Here is a 20,343-nt window from a genome sequence, read left to right on the forward strand (position 1 = left end):
TGTGTGCAAGCCTGTGGAAGCCAAGGGTTGAAGTCAATAGTCTCCTGTGGAGCCATCCTCTATCACTTTGCACCTTACCACTGTAGCAGGGCCCTCCCTTGACTGATGCTCAGTGGCATCCCGCCGGGCTGGCCAGCCTCACTCAGAGTTCAGTCTCCACCTTCGCAGGGCTGGCAGGACAGGAGTCACCAACCTGCTCAGCAGTTACCTGCATTCCGGGGATCCGAACTCCTTCCCTCACGCTTGTATGACTAGCACTAATCACAGAGACGACTTCCCATCTCCTTGAAATCTGTGAGTTTCAACATCTCCAGTCCCCTTAGCTGACCAGGCGTCTCCCTGCGGCACAATGCTGCACTGATTCACTTTGGGGAAATTGCAGAGCATTCCTTCAAAACAAACGGTGGTCACCTAAAAATCGTATTGGGACAAGAGCTTTAGCACAGACCCTGTGCTCTCAGCAGAGCGGAGGAGGACAGCCACGGCTTCCTGGAAGTTGGTGTTGAGAGGCAGCATGCTGAGGGGCATCCTAGGGGATGCTGGGAAAGCGATCCGTGCGGTGTCTCCTAGGTAGCCTTCAGAAAGTACCAAGCTCGAGCGAACTACCCAACCTCGGCAGCTTCTTGAAGAGGACGCTGTATAAGGACTACCTCAGCCATTGGATGTCTAGGACAAGCTGAGCTGTGGTGGCGCACGCCTTTAATCCCAGCCTGGTCTGTAGAGAGAATTCCAGGACAGCCAGGGCTACACAGAGAAACCCTGTCTCGGGGTGGGGGATGTGGGAGTCTAGTTCGGGGCTTGGAAATTTCAGAGGATGCCCCACTTTGGTTTGAAAATGATTATACCCAGAGGAAGAGATTGTGATGACAATAAGAATGACAGTGATAGCAAAGGAGGGCAGAGCCATGCTTCTAAAGAAGGTCTAGCTCACTCAGTGGAGAAAGGGAAAGACTAAAGGGCCAGGGGGGACAACTCAGTGCACAAAAATACTCTCAAGCCTGGGGATAGGAATTCGATCAGAAAATCACAGCAGGAAGCGAGAGCTGGCCCCTGACCTCTGTGGCACATGTGCACCTGCACACATGAGGAACACACACAAACATACAAATCATGGTTAAAGTGACCCAAGTCACCAGAAAAGAGAAGAAATGCCAAGGTGGGATGAGGGAGGAGAGAGAAACACAGAGACAGGGCTGCGTTTTACTCTATAGTACAGAACAACCCGGCATTCGTAAAAACCATACTGCCTCACTCCTGAGGTACTAGGATCCCAACTGGAAGCCACCATACACGCTTAAAAGAACATTTTAAAAATACCAAGATAAAAAGCAAAGGGGCCGGAGATGGAGAGATGGTCAGCAGAAAAGAATATTGGCTGTTCTTGTTCAGGGCAGAACTTGGTTCTCAGCACACACGTCTGGGAACCCACAACCACCGTGACTCCAGTTCCAAAAAATCCAACTCCCTCATTGACTCCCCCTCACTCCCTCCATGGACGCCTCCTCTATGCAAGCGGCACACATGCATACATTCAAGCACACGCATATACACATCAAATAACAATTTTAGTGAATGCGCATTTTTTTATAGTTAGGTAAACGTGTTTAATTCTCACTTTCACGAAATGAAAGGAATCATAGGAGTTAAGTTAGTCAGAGAGAGAATGTTTTCCCCAGCTTATCCTCATAAAACAGAACAGAACAAAACAGGACATGGTTTTTCTGCACCAACAGGAGAAAGAGTACAGTGAACTCCTAATCTTTGAAGTAATAACATACCAGTCAATAACATAATGCAATATTCAATTAGAAAGTGCAGGTCATTCAGATAAGCTGTTGAGAGAGCAATGATTAATTTATTGCCAATTAACTGCATCCAATAGACACTCCAATCACTGCCTCCAATCACCGTTACTTTATAAGCCAGTCTTCTAATCGCGATGGCAATAACTTACAATGTTTTGTAATTGTCAAACGTGTGTTCACAGTGTTAAATTAATCATTTAACAAGACTGCATTAAACACTATACACACTGGGGTGGGGATGAGAACTATTTCATATAACCATTCAGATGTGGGGGAAGGTTGATACAGAGGAAGAGGGTTTCTAGCATTGCATTTAATCCTGCATTTTATTTAAATGATCTTTAAAGAAAGAAAACATGTGGTGTCTTAACTAGCGTTTCAGACCCCTTTATAACAGTTGAAAGGCAGGGAATACTTGGGTAGGATTGGCGCCCTGGTAAGAGTTTCTACTGCTCAGTGGTTTCCACTGTTTGGGTGAGGAAGGGACCCTCAGCTCTGTCTTCACCTTCCCCTCTGTAGGGAGCAGAATTCTTGAGACAGGGCCTGCCTTTCCCTCCAGCTCCCCACTAGCACAGAAATTTGGGGGTCAAATGACTCTTTCACAGGAGTTATCCTAAGACTGTCAGAGAACAAAGACATTAACATATTACAAGTCATAACAGTTTCAAAGTCACAGTTACCAGACAGCAACAAAAACTGTATGCTTGAGGGTTATCACAGCAGGAAGGACTGGATCAAAGGGCTGCAGCACTGGGACTGTTAGAGCCACTGCTCTAGCACGATGCAGGGCACATGGGAACAGCCCGAGTCACTCACCACCCAGGCAGATTTTACATCTCTGGGGCGCCACAAAGCAATAACTTTGCCACCAGCTTGCCACACAGAAGCAACCTTTAAAGCTATCTGTTGGCTGGACTATAGTTGTTTCCTCCTCGGCTAGTTTCTTTTGCTTGCCACAGAGGTAAAACCATTCCAGAGACCAGGTCTCCACACACTGTCTGAGCTCATCCTCTCCACCAGACCCACTCTCTTTTTTTCTTTTTTTCTTTTTTTCTTTTTTTCGGACCAGACCCACTCTCTTAAATATTCCAGAGTTTGCTATCCTGACCCCACAGAGCAAGTCCCAACCACACTGGGCGAATACGTACACCATTCACATTCAAGAGCCTACTCTCCACACAGTGGGCCTGCCTCAAATCCAGAGAGCTCTGTAGGCACAAGAGTCCCCTCACTGCAGGCTCACCCATTCACATCCACCAGGACAGTGATGTACCCCTTAGTAAATGCAGGCACTCACAATCTGTTCTGATAGTTCTGGCGTGTACTCCTTAGACAGGTACTAAGCCAATCACTTTAGTAGAGGACTGACGGGGCACTGAGATCTCAATGTAGCTGATACGCGGAGTTTTAATCTTGGATGAGATGCGGTCTAATGGGATGGCAGTGTCCTGACGAGGGAAAAATTCCCAGCTGAGGGACTTAGAACGGGTTTGCTCACCTCTCCAAGCTCATCCACCCACCTACAACATCAGCATAGTATAACACTAGGCATAAAGATAATTAACATCATTATTAGGAAAGTGAAAAAGCTAAAGGTAAGAGCACTTTGTACAATGCCTGATGTAGAAAATGTATTAATCACAGTAAGTGACCTAAAAAGAGTATCCTCACATACATTTTAATCTTAGACTAAATCTTCCATAAAGGAGAAACTGTTCATTTTAAACAAAAAGAGTATCAAAACTAAAATTTAACAGACAGATGTGGTAAGTCTATAATCCAGCACTTAGGAGGCAGAGGCAAGATGATCTCTAGTTCAGAGTCGCAGAGAGTTCTAGGCAAACCTGGCCTACACAGTGTATCCTGTTGTGCTGCCTAGTTTTTACGTCAACTTGATATAGCTAGAATGAGTCATCAGAGGATGGATTTCAATCGAGAAAAAGGCTTCCACCAGGCTAGAGATGGGCATGTAGAGCATGGTCTTATTTAGAGATTGATGGAGGAGGGCCCAGCCCATTATGGGCAGCACCATCCCTGGGCAGGTGAGTTCTGTAAGAAAGCAGGCTCTGCAAGCCAGGAGCAGGTCAGCAAGCAGCACCACACCATGGCCTCTGCACCAGCTCCTGTCTCCAGGTTCTACCCTGTCTGAGTTCCTGCCCTGGCTCCCCTCAGTGGGCTGTGATTCAGAACACATAAGCCTTTAAAGAAGCCCTTTCCTCCCCGAGTTGCTTCGGTCATGGTGTTTCATCACAGCCACAGAAACCCTAAGAGTAGTCCTAACTGAGGTGCTTGGGTTTTGTTTGTTTGTGGAGAGTAAGAATCTGCTAATTAATGTTTTCTAATGTCCAAATAAAATCATCTTTTCATAGAAGACATTAAAGTAGATAGTTTGACATCATCCAAAGTTACACAAGGAAAATTAGACAGAAGAGGATCCATTCAGCTAAAATTGTTGTGCATGTTTTTCCATTCTTTGATGGCTTCGAAAATGCACAGCACAGCTAACGTGGGAGAAGTCACTCATTTATTTCTCTCTAAGGCCTGCCAGCTATAGACAGCTCTCACCTTCTTCCATTCAAAGTGCTACTTCCTTGCAGGCTCAAGGTGAGCAAGCACTTAAGGGCATTTCTCCAGGAGGCTATGGCTGCCTATGTGAGACAAAGTAGAAGAGGTGTAAGGAACCGAAACATTCCAAGTATGTATCCTGATTTCTTGGTAAAGATTTGACCAGGGCAACAAGTCTCTGGAAATGAGTCACTGCCTTAATAGTACACGGAGTGGTGAATTGAGTAAGAAATGCCCTCCTCTGAACACTGGGTCCCTAAGCAGTGGTGCTATTTGGGGGTAGGAGGGGCTTGAAACGCTTTAGTGAGGTAAAGCCTTGCTGGAGGAAGTGTGTCATTAGGGGTGGGCCTTGCTGGAGGAAGTGCACCGTTAGGGGCGGGCCTTGAGCATTTACAGTCTCTCCCCACTTCCTGGTTGTTCTGTGCTTGGTATCTGCATTTGGAGATGTAAGCTTTCAACTTCCTGTTGCTATGTCTGGCTGCTGTCATGGCTTCCTTTCAAGATGAACTCTCAACCTTCTGGAACCATAACAGAAAATAAGCTTTCCGGAGCTGCTTTGGCCACAGTGCTGTCAAAGCAGCAGCACTGACTGGCGCACATGGTAAAGATACTCTCGGGGACAGATGTCTTCTTAATCCCCTAAGCACTCGTTATCTGAATGAATGGTCATGGAACTGAAGGTACACTGACTGTGCATCTGCACACTGCATACAGCAGCTACAACTGTGGACGAGAGACACCCATTTGATGGAGGAAGACCCATCTGTGAGGCACACAAGCCTTCCCAGTACGCTATGCTAAAGATGTGTAGGCCCCAGGGGAGACCGGAGGACTTGGAAAAGAGATAGTGCTCCCTGAGGGAAGAGGCTACCAGTCAGAGAACATACCCAGTCAACAACTTCCAACGAGGTATTTTTACCAAGTTTGGGCTTCTCTGGGGGAACCCTTATTTTCCCACCAAGGCGGCTCAAGCACTAAGTCATATATGAGCTTTCTCTTCAGAAATGCCTACCCTACTGCCAGGGACAGACGAGGTAGCATAGGATAACGAGCACTTTGCCAGGCACTGACGCAAAGAGCTAACCAAGGTCCTCATCCAGGCTCCTCTGTTCTTGCTCTCTACAACCCTGGACACGTCCCTTGATCTCTTTTTGTGTCCATTTCTCATCTGTATAATGGGTAAAGCATGGTGTCTACCTTAGAAGAAGAGTGCTCTGAGGAATACAGGGATTCCCTTTGCTGCAGAGCCCGCACTAGCATGTCTGTGACGGTAAGGGGCGCCACAAATGCAGGCACATCTTCTTATGTGTGTAGGATAGGCCCCTGCTGGGCACACTCTGGGCAAATGGGCTACATAAAAAAGTCTGGAAGAACAAGTGCATGCCAACAATGCCCTTGTACAAAGACAATGTATATGTAATGTTTTTAATTTTTATGACACTTATTTTGTGTGAATATGCACACGTATATTTGGACAAAAGCATGTCCAGCATGCACATGTCATTCAGAGCATAAATGGCAGGGTCAGTTTTCTGATCTCCCCGCATGGGTTCAGGAGACTGACAGATTGTCAGGCTTGACAGCAAGTGCCCTGACCCAGTGAGTGGGACACGCAGGCCCTGTCACCTTTGTAATGACAAGCTATTTCAATAAAGGACGTATTGCAAACTCACATGAAACTGAAGGTATATCCGTCCCTTGGCCTTCATAAAAGGGATTGCACACATGGAGAAACATTTTTAAGCTAACCCATCATGAACTTAAACAGTAATTAGTGGCTGGAACATATAAATATACTTTACCTCCCACTTTAGTTTCTTAGACTGCTTTTTCAGAACTAATCTGTCATGGTCCACCTACTTGAGAACGTGTACCAAAGTGAACATAACTATACTTACATTGAACTTTACAATAACATTGTCTCAAGGAACACACTGAACAGATCAGTGACTGAGAAACACTTCTGAACACAAAGGGAATAATTCACGTAACAGCACTGATCTAGACTTAGAGGGGGCTATCCCTGACCGATGGACGGGGCCCGTCAACTGGAACTGAGGGAATGAGGAGGCTGTTGTGGGCAGGGCAGGCAGGCTAAAGAGGCCCAACACGAAATCAGAAGGACAATGTTCTCCAAGTGGCCAACACCACAAGAAATGCCTGTAAGTGACATAAAGCTGGGAGCCTGAGAGTCCCCAGCATGAACCAGTGTGGGAGTCCGTGCAGGAACACAGCAGCAGACAGCAGCAGACTCACACGGTATGGACTGCAGCTTCCCCTGCAGGAGTGTGGCTCTGAACTGTGGTTCCCAAATGAACTCAGTGAACATAAGTTAGCTTGATCCTTCCCAGCATGCACAGGAGGGAAGGAAGGGAGAGAGAGGGCAGGGAAGATGGGATAAGGGGGGAGGGAAGGAGCTACACAGAATGGCTATATTTTGGGAAACTCAGCTTCTAGAAGTGGGATATATTTAAAAATGAAAATAGCTAAATTCTAAATATAGCATACAAATTCAATACCTTGACACTTGATTAAACACATCTTGGTGAGCCCTCTTGATGTATTAAGACCTTGAGTTAGGATCCAAGTGATCCATGAGTACTCCTGAAAATCTCACTACATTCTTGTTACAGGAATTAGAGACTTAAAAGACATAACTTAAAAGACATAACTTGGAATCTTCAGAGAGCGAGTAGGTTTAAAAACTGTAGCCAAGATCGAGCAAGACTCCACGATTTCTGTGGTCACAGTAAGCAGCCGCGTCATATGAAATCAAATGCCTGTTTAGGAGGCCTGTGCATTCCCACAGCAATGAGCAGAAGCAAACCGTAGATATAGCTAAGGACCAAGAGCACAGAACCAGCTAGGGATGGGGCCAAGGAGACAGAGCTGACTGCTGACGCTAAACCTCTTCCTATTTCCACAAACCCAGGAAACCAGCAAAATACTGAGAAAAGGTCCATCTCCAAAAGTAACAACTTCATAGTTATATGCAAATGCAGGAACCAAAACTTTTCAAAATGCAGAAACCCAGAATCTGGAAATAAAGGTAAAGATAACCAAACTATTATAAGACAGAATAAATTGAACATTACTTACAAGACTATTAAGAGAATAGTGTTGTTATTTAGACTAGCATTTCATCACAATCAGCAAGGGATCCAAGATTGCACTGAGACAAGGAGCCTGGTCATTAACCACAGTTGGTCCTCAATATGCTCTTACAGGCCATGATTCATATAGACACTGTGATGTAAGGAAAATTAGATCAGGAGCAAATGTTTATGGTGGCAGGGAGAAGACACCTGTGGGCTTCAGCCTGTTTCCAGGACGGTGCCAGGGTGCCTTCCTTCCTAGGCGCCGAGCCTGAGGACAGCACTGTGCACGCTTGTTCAATCCTTCTGGTTCCAAATGCTAAGACCTTTTGTACTTGGAAGATATTATCTTGGATACCTGACATGAATATTCCAGGTTACACACACACACACACACACACACACACACACACACACACACACACAGAGAGAGAGAGAGAGAGAGAGAGAGAGAGAGAGAGAGAGAGAGCTAACATGCTAATAAACTGTAGTTATCCAATTTATTAAATGTAGTTGAATATCCACCATCCTGTAAATTTATTTAAAACACTGGTCATCTTATACTAGTGACTTAACATTTATTCACTATGTATTGCTTATTAAACTGAAGCTCTTACAAAGCACTAAACAAAGAAAGGTATAGCAAGCACTCAACACATGCTTTTCACTGAAGAGAGCAACTAGATGAGATATTTAGAAGAACGAAGCTATTTTCATTTGGTTTCAACCATGGGACAAGGGCTAAAATGCATGTTACACACCAAAGCAGACCTGGCCTCTAGGTCTTCCCAACATTCCTCAGTTCCTACCTGGCATACCCTGCCCTCAACCCTTGTCCCAGAGGCTCTTACCTATACATTTTGGTCTCCCTCTTCCCCTCTTTTTCTCTCCCTCCCTTCCCATGGCAACTTCCTTGACCTCTTTCCCTTAGGCCAGTGAACTCGCTGCCTAAGAGCAGCTTCCCAGCAAGCCTGCCTTTATCTGGCCAGAATTGCCTCATTACACCAGCGGGGGAATAACATCAATTTCAAAAGTAACAGAGCTGGGCGTGGCAATGCAGTCCAGTACCCTGAGCACACAGGAGGCTAAGAATGAATCCCAGGCCTGTAGAAACTACATACAAAGACCTGGTCTGGAAAGGAAACTCTGGAGGAGGAGGGAGGACATCAGAGGACTAGGCTCTGACCTGAGAACAATACTGGTTCTTTCTTAACTGTCCCCTCACACTTTGCCTGCATTCCGTGTGCAGACCAGTCAGGGCCGTTTGAGCCATCTGTGAAATGCTTATGTGATTACTATTGTTCCCTGAAAGGCTAAATAAAGCAAGGGTCAGAGAAGTCTGGAGCTCAGGGGAACCAGCAGATAAGTAAAAGTAAACAAAGGAATGCAAAGCAAGCTTGATTCCAAGGCCTGAGCACCCAGTGCTCAAGCATGACTGGAATTTGCCAAGGCAGAAAAAATAAAATAAAATAAAATAAAATAAAATAAAATAAAATAAAATCAAAAAAAAAGCCTTACCACACCTAAAGCGGGCCCTGCTTACTCTTCACCCAAGAGCAGAGCAGTCAGAATCAGGGCTCTACACAAAAGTGCAGGTCACATGCTTGAGCTCTGGCAAGGTGGAGGGGAGGAAGAGGAGGAGGAGGAAGAGGAAGAAGAGAGAGAAGGGATGAGGGGGAGGACTCAATTCCCAAGAGGGAATCTGGCCAGGCTGATGGTTGTTCAAGTTCAGGTCTTGGGAATCCACGCCCCTCGGGGTGGGAAAAGGGCTAAATGTGAAAAAGTGAAGCTACAACACCAGAGATCAAATCCAGAGGACAGTGTGAAGGAGACAGAAGTAAGATGCAGGGAAGTGACCGTGGTATCAAGGACTGAAGCCAGGAAGTCCAGAACTGATTCCTGGCGTACCGACTTGGCCACCAGATGACATTTTGCCTGCTAAATTATTCTGCCTGCTCTGGAGAATGGAAGATAGACAGAAAGGTATTGGAGTTAAGTGAAAAAAGTCTGAAGTAGATAAAAACCTTGAAAAAGTATATTTAACCACATTTACAACAGCTTAAATTGGAGCCAGGCACCTCTTTATGGTGCTCCTAAGAGTCCAACCCGGGGCCAGAAGTTGTGCTGAAGCTAAAGGCGAGGAGGGTAGAGGGAAGCAGAGGCCTGTGTTGCTACAGCTACACCTGCTGTCCTCTCATCCAAGGAAAATGTGTGCCCCATTGAGATGAGTGCATGAGGCTGAGCACCACGGGGGGGGGACACGCTTACAGCTGTGGGCTTGCACACGGCTGCAGGCGTACACACAGCTGCAGGTGTACACAGCTGGGGGCCTGCACACAGCTGCAGGCGTACACAGCTGCCTGCTTGTAAGAAGGTGCAAGGCTCAGGGAGTTTTCTTCCCCCTGCCATTAGCCCACTACCCAGTGAATCAAGCATAGGTCGCTCACTGATAGGAGAAAGAAGGAATGAGCGCTTGCTGAGGGAAGTGACTGACAGATAGGTTTCCCTCTCCTCCAAGTCCTCCCTGGGTGGATCAGATTTGCTCTGACTGCCTTTATAAATGTTTCAATGAACGTTATCTTCATGCATTGGATTAGCAAAGCCGACTCCCCACTGATAATGCAAAGTAACCCTGATAAGCAGAGAACTGAACTCTCCCTCTCCACTTGGACTGTGATGATCTTGACCTTTCACCTCTAGCAAAAAGCTCTGAGCTACACATTCAAAGCTGGTAATGAGGGCTTCATTTGCTTTCCAAGCAGTCAGAAGACCTTTTTTAAATACTCTCAGGTAGTCATGACCTTCACCTGTGACTTAAAAGAGTTCACCACACATAATAAAGATCTTTGCTCAGGGGACAACTCTAAAGTCTCCTTAACAGAGAGCTGGACACCAGCCCCATTGGTGAAACTATACACACACTTCTATTCTCCAAATCACAATGTTTCCTTAAAGTGCATTTGGAATTCATGTGTCTGTTATCGAAGGAGTCTAAAATCCTTCTACCTCAGAAATACTAGATAATTAAAAACCTCAGTTAGTTTCTATTTGAGAAGACGCCAGCTAATGTAACCCTTCACTAGGAAGACAGCAACCTGATGCCTCCAACCAGAAACAATCCAACGTCCCAGGCGGAACTCAAATCCACCTGTGTGTGTTTGGGACTTTTCTACGTTAAGGTAAGAAAACAATAATTTAATGAAAAGGGTCCCTCTAAATAATTTCACTCTTCTATTTTTGTGTAGTTTCTAACAGGAACTAGAGGTCTGAATCCTCTCAAAGGCAAGCAGACTGAAGGGCAGAACACAAGCCCTGCACACAAGAGGACAGGATGCCGGCTGCTGCCTTAGCAGTGAATGGACAAACAGGGTCTCGCCTCCTTTCTCCTCCATTTTCTGGCTAGTGGGTCATAAAACCAGATTAGCCACTGACCTCTCCTTTCTTTCCCAAAAATCCTCATGTGGCAGGCCATGCCTGGGGACAAAGAGGCAGAGAAGGCCTTACAGGGACACTAGAACAAGTGTGACCAGTAGACCTTACCCCTCAGCACACTGGTCATAGCCATTCCGTCCACTCGTGCCGTCCATTACACACACTTCAGGCTCTCGATATAGAAACCTGCAGTCTTCTGAGACTCTGGGTCAGCATTTCGGAGGCCTCTCCCATGTCAGGCAAAACTTCAGTTAAACAAGCGTGCTCTGCCTTTTTTCTCACTAATCTATCTTCTGTTACAGAGCTTCGAAGAAGATGGCTTCTCTCTGTGACAAAAGCTTATCTATTCTCTTTATTCCTTATTGGAAAAATGGTAAAGATGAGAAGAGTCTTAGGTGAACTGGCCGCGTAGCTAGACACACACAATATGCTATCTCTGAAGCTGGACACGGAGGTGTGTTACGCTGTGAAATGCACACACAGGCTTATAGACCATTGCAGACAAAACAGACTTCATACTGTGGAAGACAAAGAGAATAGCAAGGCCCATCCACCAACGCTGGACTGAGGTAAGAAGCAGAAAGCTCACCACTGTAATATCCCGGGCGGTGCTCATGCAACTGATGCACACACTTTATCCTGGGGGACTGGGGGAGTGAGAAGCCAATCTGAAGAGCCTGCCTACAAGAAGAGTCCTTTGAAGATGGAGGGGCCTCTTCAGTAGTACTAGCTGATTCTGGTAAGGGGTAGCAGTGCAAATGGGATTTGAACTTCTCCCTCTTGTCCTGACTTTATCCAGTGGATTCCTGGTATCCTTTCTTTCTTTGCTGTTTCCTTTTCCCTCCAGAAGTCTGAAGGCAGAGTCCTTACTTCCACTCCTCTCCACTCTGCAGCTTCTTCCAGGGGTTAGGACCACTCGCTCCAGTTTCAGAGAAGGCCTGTGGGTGAATTCTCCATCTCTACGCTTCCAAGAGAAGAAATTCTGAGGCAAAAGCAGGGAGTGTCTCTCCTGAAAGCTACCTGAGCTGGTGCTTTGCTCTGAGTTAACATGAGCATAGGTGGGAGGGACGTCTTTATAACAACACTGGAAAGCCAATAACTCTCTGCCTTTTAAAGAATAACTTTCGGGGTTGGGGATTTAGCTCAGTGGTAGAGCGCTTGCCTAGGAAGCGCAAGCCCCTGGGTTCGGTCCCCAGCTCCGAAAAAAAGAACCAAAAAAAAAAAAAAGAAGGTGCCTCATTTGAGTAAAAAGAATAACTTTCTTCTGTAAAAGGGATTCCCATGGCAGTTACTGTAAGTCATAAGTAACTTAGATTAGAATATGAAGATTCCTTATAAAGCCTTTGAAAGGCTGTTTTGGCGGGAGAGTCAAATTTCTTATCCCAGAACCTTACATTGAAAACAGAAATCTAAGTAAATAAATGTGCATGCTTTTCAGCAATTATAAAACGTATTTTAGGGGTTGGGGATTTAGCTCAGTGGTAGAGCGCTTGCCTAGGAAGCGCAAGGCCCTGGGTTCGGTCCCCAGCTCCGAAAAAAAAGAACCAAAAAAAAAAAAAAACGTATTTTATTATCTTATGCTTTGCAATGAGATTACCTCTGTAAGCTTTTTTGCTTTGCCTATTTAAAAAGTAAGCTACAATTGCATGCGTGAGCTCAGAAAGACACACAGACAGACATACACACAGCCACACGTGAGACATGCATGCATGTATACACCACTTCCTCACTGTAGGTTGGGTGGACAATATAAATAGTATTTCACAATTTTGCAGTCCTGAGGAAATGCACTAAAAATAAATAAATAACTGGAATAAATAAATAAATAGCAGCCATGAAACAGTTAGAGAAACCATGTTCCCAGCATTTATATAAAGACAATTTAAACACTTAAATGTCACAAACTTACACTGTTAGTCAACTCCACCCCTAAATAGGATTTTTAAGCTGTGTACTAGGGGCCAGGGAAATGGCTCAGGGGGAGGTGCTTGTCTCTAAGCCTGGTGACCTGAGTTTGAGCCCCAGAGCAAACTGACTCCCACCAGTTGTCCTCTGACCTCTGATACACCCTGGGGCACATGTGCCGAGCCCTCCTTGCCCCTCCTTTCTTCACACCCTCTCTAGGGTTCCTACAGAAGAATGCTATGCTTTTCTCTGAAGCTCACCCTCTATGATCTCTGAATTTCATTCTCTAGTCTGTAAGACAAGAACCCAAAACCCAGAGTATAGCCAGAATAGCTGAGTCGAACCAGTCAGCCAGAGTTCAGAAAGAACAGAAAGGGTGAGCTTATTCGGCAGTAAGCCTCTGAGATGACAATTACATCAGGCGAATGAAAGTTGCTTCAAATGGATATTTTAGAATGGTAAAATTTTAAAACTGCCAAGATCAAGAGCTGACAAGGTTACAGAACACGGGTTTAAACGTAAAATGATACAACTGCTTGGAAAGTGAGCTTGGAAAGCTCTTTCAACAGTGAAACATCCATTTGTGATATAGAAAGAACTGGATATAGAAAGATTGGAAACTGTCTACTTCAGAAACTATGAGCAGGAGATTAAGCCACACAAAGATGACTCTTCCTTGTTTCAAAGGCAATGAAACATCAAAGGATCCAACTATTCCATTAATGCATCTTTCTCAGAGAAAGGGCAGAGCAGGTCCAGTTAAGAAGAGTGCATGAAAACTCTCCCCTCCAAACAAGAACTGTCCATGTCTATCGACAGGTAGGTACATAAACAATCTGTACCTCTGTGCACACCACTCGGCACCAAAAATAAACAAACAAACGAACAGACAAACAAACAGAAACCAAAGGATTGATGAGCACAAAATAGACAAGTGTCGAAATAATTACAATGAGTAAAAGAAGCCAGGAAAAAAAAAACAAAAACAAAAACAAAAGCGGAAAGGGACACTGTAGGATTCCATTCTATAAAACTCTGGAATATGCAAGCTGGCCTACAGTGACAGAAGAGCCAAGGTTGCCTGTGTCTTCGGAGGAGCGCTAGAAAGGGCAAGAGGAGAGGTCGTTTGAGGGATGCGGGGAGCTTTTCAGGGTGCTGTGGTTTCAGTGCATCTCCCACAGCAGACAGTGGCATGTCTGGAGTCCCAACTGTTGGGTAGGCTAAGACGGGAGCCAGGCTGCGTAACACAGCAAGACCCCCACAGAACAAAAAGTGAGGTCAGTGTGCTCCCAGACGTTACCTACTGGAAACTTAACCACTAGCACAGCGGTTCTGAACCACTGTGCATCTTGACCACTCTGCGGGTCAAATGACACTTTCACACAGGTCACCTGAGACCACTGGAAAACATAGATATTTATATTACAATCCATAGCAGCAGCAAAATTAGTTATGATGTAACAACAGAAATAATTTTATAGTCGGTGTCACCACAGCATGGAGAACTACATTAAGGGGTTGCAGCATTAGAAGTTGGGGAGCCACTTCTCTAGAGTCATCTCACTGGGAGGTGCAGCCTACTGAGAGGGACGTGAGCCTAAGAGATCCACCCTTGAGAATGAGTTAACTAAATACAAAGGGGCTCACGGCTATGAAGTCCTGCTCTTTCTCACCAGTTCTCTCTTGCCTTTTGGCCTTCACCAAGGGATGGGACAGCAAGAAAACCCTCACCAGATTCAGACCTCTCAACCTAGACTTGCCTACCTCTCAGGCTGCGGACACAAACCTCTGCTCTTCATAGTTTCCCAGTGTTCGCTTTGAACAGCATGGAATGGACACAGGAGGTAATGAGTGTGCTCACTCCCTTGAGAGTGGCCATTCCTCTTAAGGAAACTGCATTCAAAACAATGAGACACACAATGCCTTTAAGTGAATTAACACAGGCTCTAGACTAGACATACCAAACTGTGTGGCAAATGAGACACTCGGCATAAAGAAACTGCTAAGTTAGCATGTTTTTTTTTTCTTTTAAGATTTATTTATTCATTTATTTTATGTGAGTACACTGTCATTCTCTTCAGACACACCAGAAGAGGGCATGGGATCTCATTACAGATGGTTGTGAGCCACCATGTGGTTGCTGGGAATTGAACTCAGGACTTCGGCAAGAACAGTCAGTGCTCTTAACCACTGAGCCATCTCTCCAGCCCTTAAGTTAGCATTCTTATGCCATTGAATTCCTACTCCAAGAAGCTAGACACAACTGGGTCTAGACACAAGAACACATGTGACCATGACACTTGCCTTCCCTTTAAATGATGGTTTTACAGACACAGACAGGGCGGATTGGGAGTGAGAGTGAGATGGGAGGGGGAGGGTGATAAATAAATTATATACAGATAGATAATAGATATATAGATGATAGCTAGATAAATTATATTGGTTGACATGATAAGCAGATAGGTAGATAAATGATACATAGATACATGACTAGATGGCAGATAGTAGAAATACAGTTGATAAATGATATTTAGACGGTAGGATGATAAACAATATAAGTAGGTACATAGATGACAGACTGATTGACAGCTGATAGGTGATTGATAGATATGAGAGATGATGAATATGTGTATAGTTCATGCAATGAGTTTAACACAGCAGGCATGCAGTAAAGTATTTTTAGAAACAATGAATAAAAATTGTAACAGGAAGCAGAACCCTAGGAATGAGGTGGGGTACCCTAGTACATCTTCCCCTCTTCCCTGAGAGCACCTTCTTCACAGATGAGAACAGAAGAAGAACAGGTGGAAAGGAAGGGCCCTCAGTGTGACGTCACCAGGCCTTTCAACCAAGGAGCAGCTGCCACAGCTGCAGGTGGACAGCTGCGATCTGAATTTTAACAGACTTTGGCCACCGTTGGGTAATTGCTTTGAGCGCATCCTAGAAATGTGGCCTGGTTTCTTATTTCATAGCATCTGTATTTGCCACTAAACATATTGGATCTTGCCCGGTAATTGAATATATTAACATTTTGGCTTTTTTTTTCCCCAAGGAACTGGTGGCCACAGTCTTGGGTCCGTGAGTCTGGTAGGAAAGGTTCCTTCCTCTGGACTTCCATCATCCCCAGCTTCCTGCTGAGAGAGGAAGGTCACCCTCGCTACCTCACTCTTCTCCCTTGTAAGGACCTAGTTCCACTCAGCACCAATTTTAGGATCATTTTAGTCCACACCAAGGACCACATCATTTATCAACGGCTCACAGAAGCTCTGCTGATCCTCTCATGTCCGAAGCACAGCCTTGAGCCAGACAGAAGCACAGCGCACACATGATTAAATCAGATCTCCAGAACTCACCTCATTTCCTCCGACTGCCTTGGTTAGAATCACAGCAGAAGACACAGGGGGAGGCATGCAGCCTACTGTCTGCAAACTGAAAGATAAAAGAAAATCCAATTGTATGTAGCCCCTCCTTTCCAGTTAGAAATAATTTCCACTAGTTAGTCCTGGAGAGCAGAGCAGAACAAAGAACCCAGTGTTTATTGATACATATTCCCTCCTTCTTGAGCTGAGACACCATGGGACAAAATGAACCCTGAATGCACACTGCATTCTACCGGCTTGGGTGGCTTTTTTTTTTTTAAGATTTATTTATTTACTTTATGTATATAAGCACACTGTAGCTGTCTTCAGACACACCCAACCCCATTACAGATGGTTGTGAGCCACCATGTGGTTGCTGGGAATTGAACTCAGGACCTCTGGAAGAGCAGTCAGTGCTCTTAACCGCTGAGCCATCTCTCCAGTCCCTTGGGTGGCTTTCTTAACGTGTTTACACGTTGAGGGGCAGGGACTTAGTGTAGTTGGCAGAGTACTTGTTAAACATGCACCACACCCTAGGTTTTATCCTTGGCACCATATACTATAAGGCAGTGGTGGTGCACACCATTAATCCCAGCACCAGGGAGGCAGAGACGGGCAGGTCTCTGAGTTCCAGGCCAGCCTGGTCTACAGAATGAGAATTTCAAGACTGCCAGGGCTCCACAGAGAAACTCTGCCTCAAAAAACACAAATAATAGCTAATAATAGCATAAAATAAAAGTAAGGCATGCCTATAATCCGTTCCAGCAATACATGAGACTCTGTCTCATTAAAACACATACGCCAAACATTGATTATGGAGTTCAAAAGGGCACTGGGTTATGGTAAGTGGTTAGGGTTGGGGTTAGAGTTAGGGTTAGGGGTTAGGGTTGGGGTTAATGGTAAGTGGTTAGGGTTTGGGGTTAGGGTTAGGGTTAGGGTTAGGGTTTGGGGTTAGGGTTAGGGGTTAGGGGTTAGGGTTGGGGTTAATGGTTAGGGGCTAGGGTTTGGGGTTAGGGTTGGGGTTAGGTTGGGGTTAATGGTTAGTGGTTAGGGTTTGGGGTTAGGAGTTGGGGGTTAGGGTTGGAGTTAATGGTTAGTGGTTGGGGTTTGGGTTGGGGTTAGTTAGGGTTGGGGTTAATGGTTAGTGGTTAGGGTTTGGGGTTAGGGTTAGGGGTTAGGGTTGGGGTTAATAGTTAGTGGTTAGGGTTAGGGGTTAGGGTTGGGGTTAGGAGGTAGGGGTTAGGGTTAGTAAATAGGTAACGTGGTCTTGGGTTACTGCCATAGACAGCTTCAGGAACTGGTACAGTGGCACACACCTGTGGTCCCAGCTGCTCAAACACATGGCAAAAACTGTCAAGAGTTCAAAGCCAACCGAGGCAACATAATACCCTGCTCAAAAGAAAATCTCTGCATCTTCAGTGATCTTTTGGTAAAATGTAAAGCCTGGAGGTGACATCTTAAGCTCAAGAATATTTGACAAGTTCGTATTTTACAATTACCTCTCATCTCCGCAACAACACTCTCGTGCTGCAAAGTCACCGTGGACACCTCCAATTACACTCCATGGTGAATTCTAATACCGACTTTAAATCTGTTATTAAATTATGTCCATACGTCCAAGGCCATGACAGTAAACATATTCTCTCAGTTGGTATAGGAAACACGCTGCACAGCGGGCAGTCAGAACGAGGGCAGCAAATCTGAGGACTAAAACCGAAAACCATCCCTCAGCATCTGAACAGAGGACAGCCTAACCAGGAGGAAAGCTCAGAGGATCCAGTGGACATGACAGTCAGGAGAGGCCCAGGTGCTCGAGGCCAGCCTGGGCAGCATGGTGAGACCTGTCCTCAAGATAAAATTAAAAACAAGGGGATCTGGGAAGATTTGTTTTGTTTGATTAGTTGGCTGGTTTTTTGAGACATGGTCTGGTCTTCAATATAAGTGGTTCTGTTCGGATGGGCGGGCATCTTGAGACATGGGGGTCCAGGGACCACACAGCTCTGAGAGGAAGTCTCCTCAGCAGAGGTGAGGCAGCTCCCAGAGAGGGTCCTCGGCTGAGTGAGGATCTCAGGAGCCTCAGCCCCACTCCACTTGTTTGCTTCTTCCTTTCTTCCCTTCTCTTTACTGCTTCTTTTCTTCCTGGATTCTTCCAACAAGAGTCACACCAGGCAGAAAATCTCATGAAAGAGATTTATTGGAGGGTCCAGGTGTGGACTGATAAATCCAGCCATGGCTGCCCTCTGCTCCCGGGAGTAGACAGCAGGGAACTGAATAAAGGGATGGTGCTTACATAGGATTTCTGAGGAGGCAGAGCTTCCTTAGCAGGGATTTCCAGAGTGAGGATTAATGGGATTTCAAGTCCTGATCTTGGGGAGTTTAGAGACTGGTGGGTTTGCTGCTCAGGGATTGATGGCTCTTTTCACCTCCTTTTCCCTGAATCGGGCCCTTGGGTTAGGGTGAGAAGTCCTTCGCAGCAGCAGCCTGCTTTTGCTGGTACGCCATCTCTGTAGGGCTGCTGGAGGTGGGGGAAGCTGGAGAGAAGGTGCTGCCACTGTGGACAGCTCCTATGGGACCCCCTCCTGCAGTGTTCCACAAAAGCTGTAGGCTGAGGTAGTAAAGAAGGTGTCCCCACTGTGGACAGCTCCTCTTGCTGGCAGGAGGCTGAATTAGGAAGGGTGTGCTTGGTGGATAGTTCCTGAAGGGCAGTTCCCAAGGAAGCAAGTAAGGTGGCCCATCACCGTGGACAGCTCCTGTGCTACAGGCTGAGATGGTGTGGTACCGCCATTTTGTGAGGAGCTGCCATTTTGTGAGGAGCTGCCATTTTGTGAGGAGCTGCCATTTTGTGAGGAGCTGCCATTTTGACAGGTCCTGAGAGACATTTTACTGTCAAGGCCATAGACTGAGGTGGGAATGAGGGACCTGACACCACTTCAGTGGCTTTGTGGGCCAGCAGCTTTTGCAGTGCACAGCTCAGGGACTACACTGAACTCACTATGTAATCCAGGATAACCTAAAACTCCCAATCCTCCTGCCTCAGCCTCCCTAGTGTTATACTAGCAAAACATTTCAAATAGTTTTGGGGTTTTTCTTTGGGGGGGGGGTGTGTTTTTCAAGACAGAATTTCTTTGTGTAACCCTGGCTGTCCTGGAACTAGCTCTGTAGACCAAGCCTTGAACTCCCCGAGATCCACCTGTCTGCCTCCTGATTGCTAAAGTGTGCCTGACACCCTAGCCTGACTATTATGCCTTCTTTTTAATGATAACTTCTGAGCTAGACAAGAGAGTTCCAGAATAAATGTATTCAATTTCTAGAAAGTCCGTTTTCTCTCTGAATGCATATGGGGGCTAGTTTTCATTTCATGATCTACTTTGAAATTTGGAGTCGTGTGTGACTCCGCGTGCGGCTTATGAAGAAATTGCTCTTGAAAGCCAAGGTCTCATTCTTCCCCAGGACGGCTGCCGCCACCCCTGGCCAGAGACTTTCCTTCCATGTCCGCACGCTCACACACTGCTGAGTGGCTCTACCTCCACCCACTCCTCACTTCTACTCTCCTGTGATTCTGAGGTAGAGTGGGTACTCCCTCAAGCTAACTGAACTGATCCATTTTTATTGTCAACATCATACAAACTAAAGTCATCCTGGAGAAAGGAACCTCAGTGAAGGACTGCGTCAGTCAGACTGGCTTATACCACTGTCTGTGGGGAATTTCTTGACTACTAATTGATATAGAAGAACCTAGCCCATTGTGGGCAACACCACCCGTAGGCAAGTGTGCCTGCCTTGTATAAGAAAGGTTAGGTCAGAGAGCAGGGCAGTAAGCAGCATTCCTCTAACGGCTCTGCTCCAATTCCTGCCTCCAGGACTTGAGTTCCTGCTTCGACTTCCCTGCGGTGACCGACTGTTACCTGGAAGTATACGATGAAATGAACCATTTCCTCACCAAGTTGCTACTGGCCTTGGTTCTATCATAGCAACAGAAGAGCAAATTAGAACACAAACACACCAGTGCTTCTCCTTAGAGCCAGGAGGCTGCGAGAGAACGAAGGGATCTGAGAAGAGATTTACCTCAAGAATGCACAGCAGGTTTGGGCTCCTTTATCACCCTGGGGTGGGCGTGATGGGACCACCTGCTACCCAGCACACATGACAAGCGCTCCTCTCCTCATACAATCTCGATGCCAT

General features: G+C 45.9%; 1 protein-coding gene across 1 annotated transcript in view; it reads right to left on the reverse strand.

Annotated features, from left to right (window-relative positions):
• Positions 1-20,343, reverse strand: part of Slc10a7 (solute carrier family 10 member 7) — a 227,328-nt gene that overhangs the window by 191,072 nt on the left and 15,913 nt on the right. Inside the window, exon 4 of the mRNA XM_032887391.1 lies at positions 16,156-16,231. Within this exon, the coding sequence (XP_032743282.1) occupies positions 16,156-16,231 (76 nt within the window). The remainder of the gene's footprint in view (positions 1-16,155; positions 16,232-20,343) is intronic.

Source organism: Rattus rattus, chromosome 17 (assembly GCF_011064425.1).
Source record: "Rattus rattus isolate New Zealand chromosome 17, Rrattus_CSIRO_v1, whole genome shotgun sequence".
Taxonomy (NCBI): Eukaryota; Metazoa; Chordata; class Mammalia; order Rodentia; family Muridae; genus Rattus; species Rattus rattus.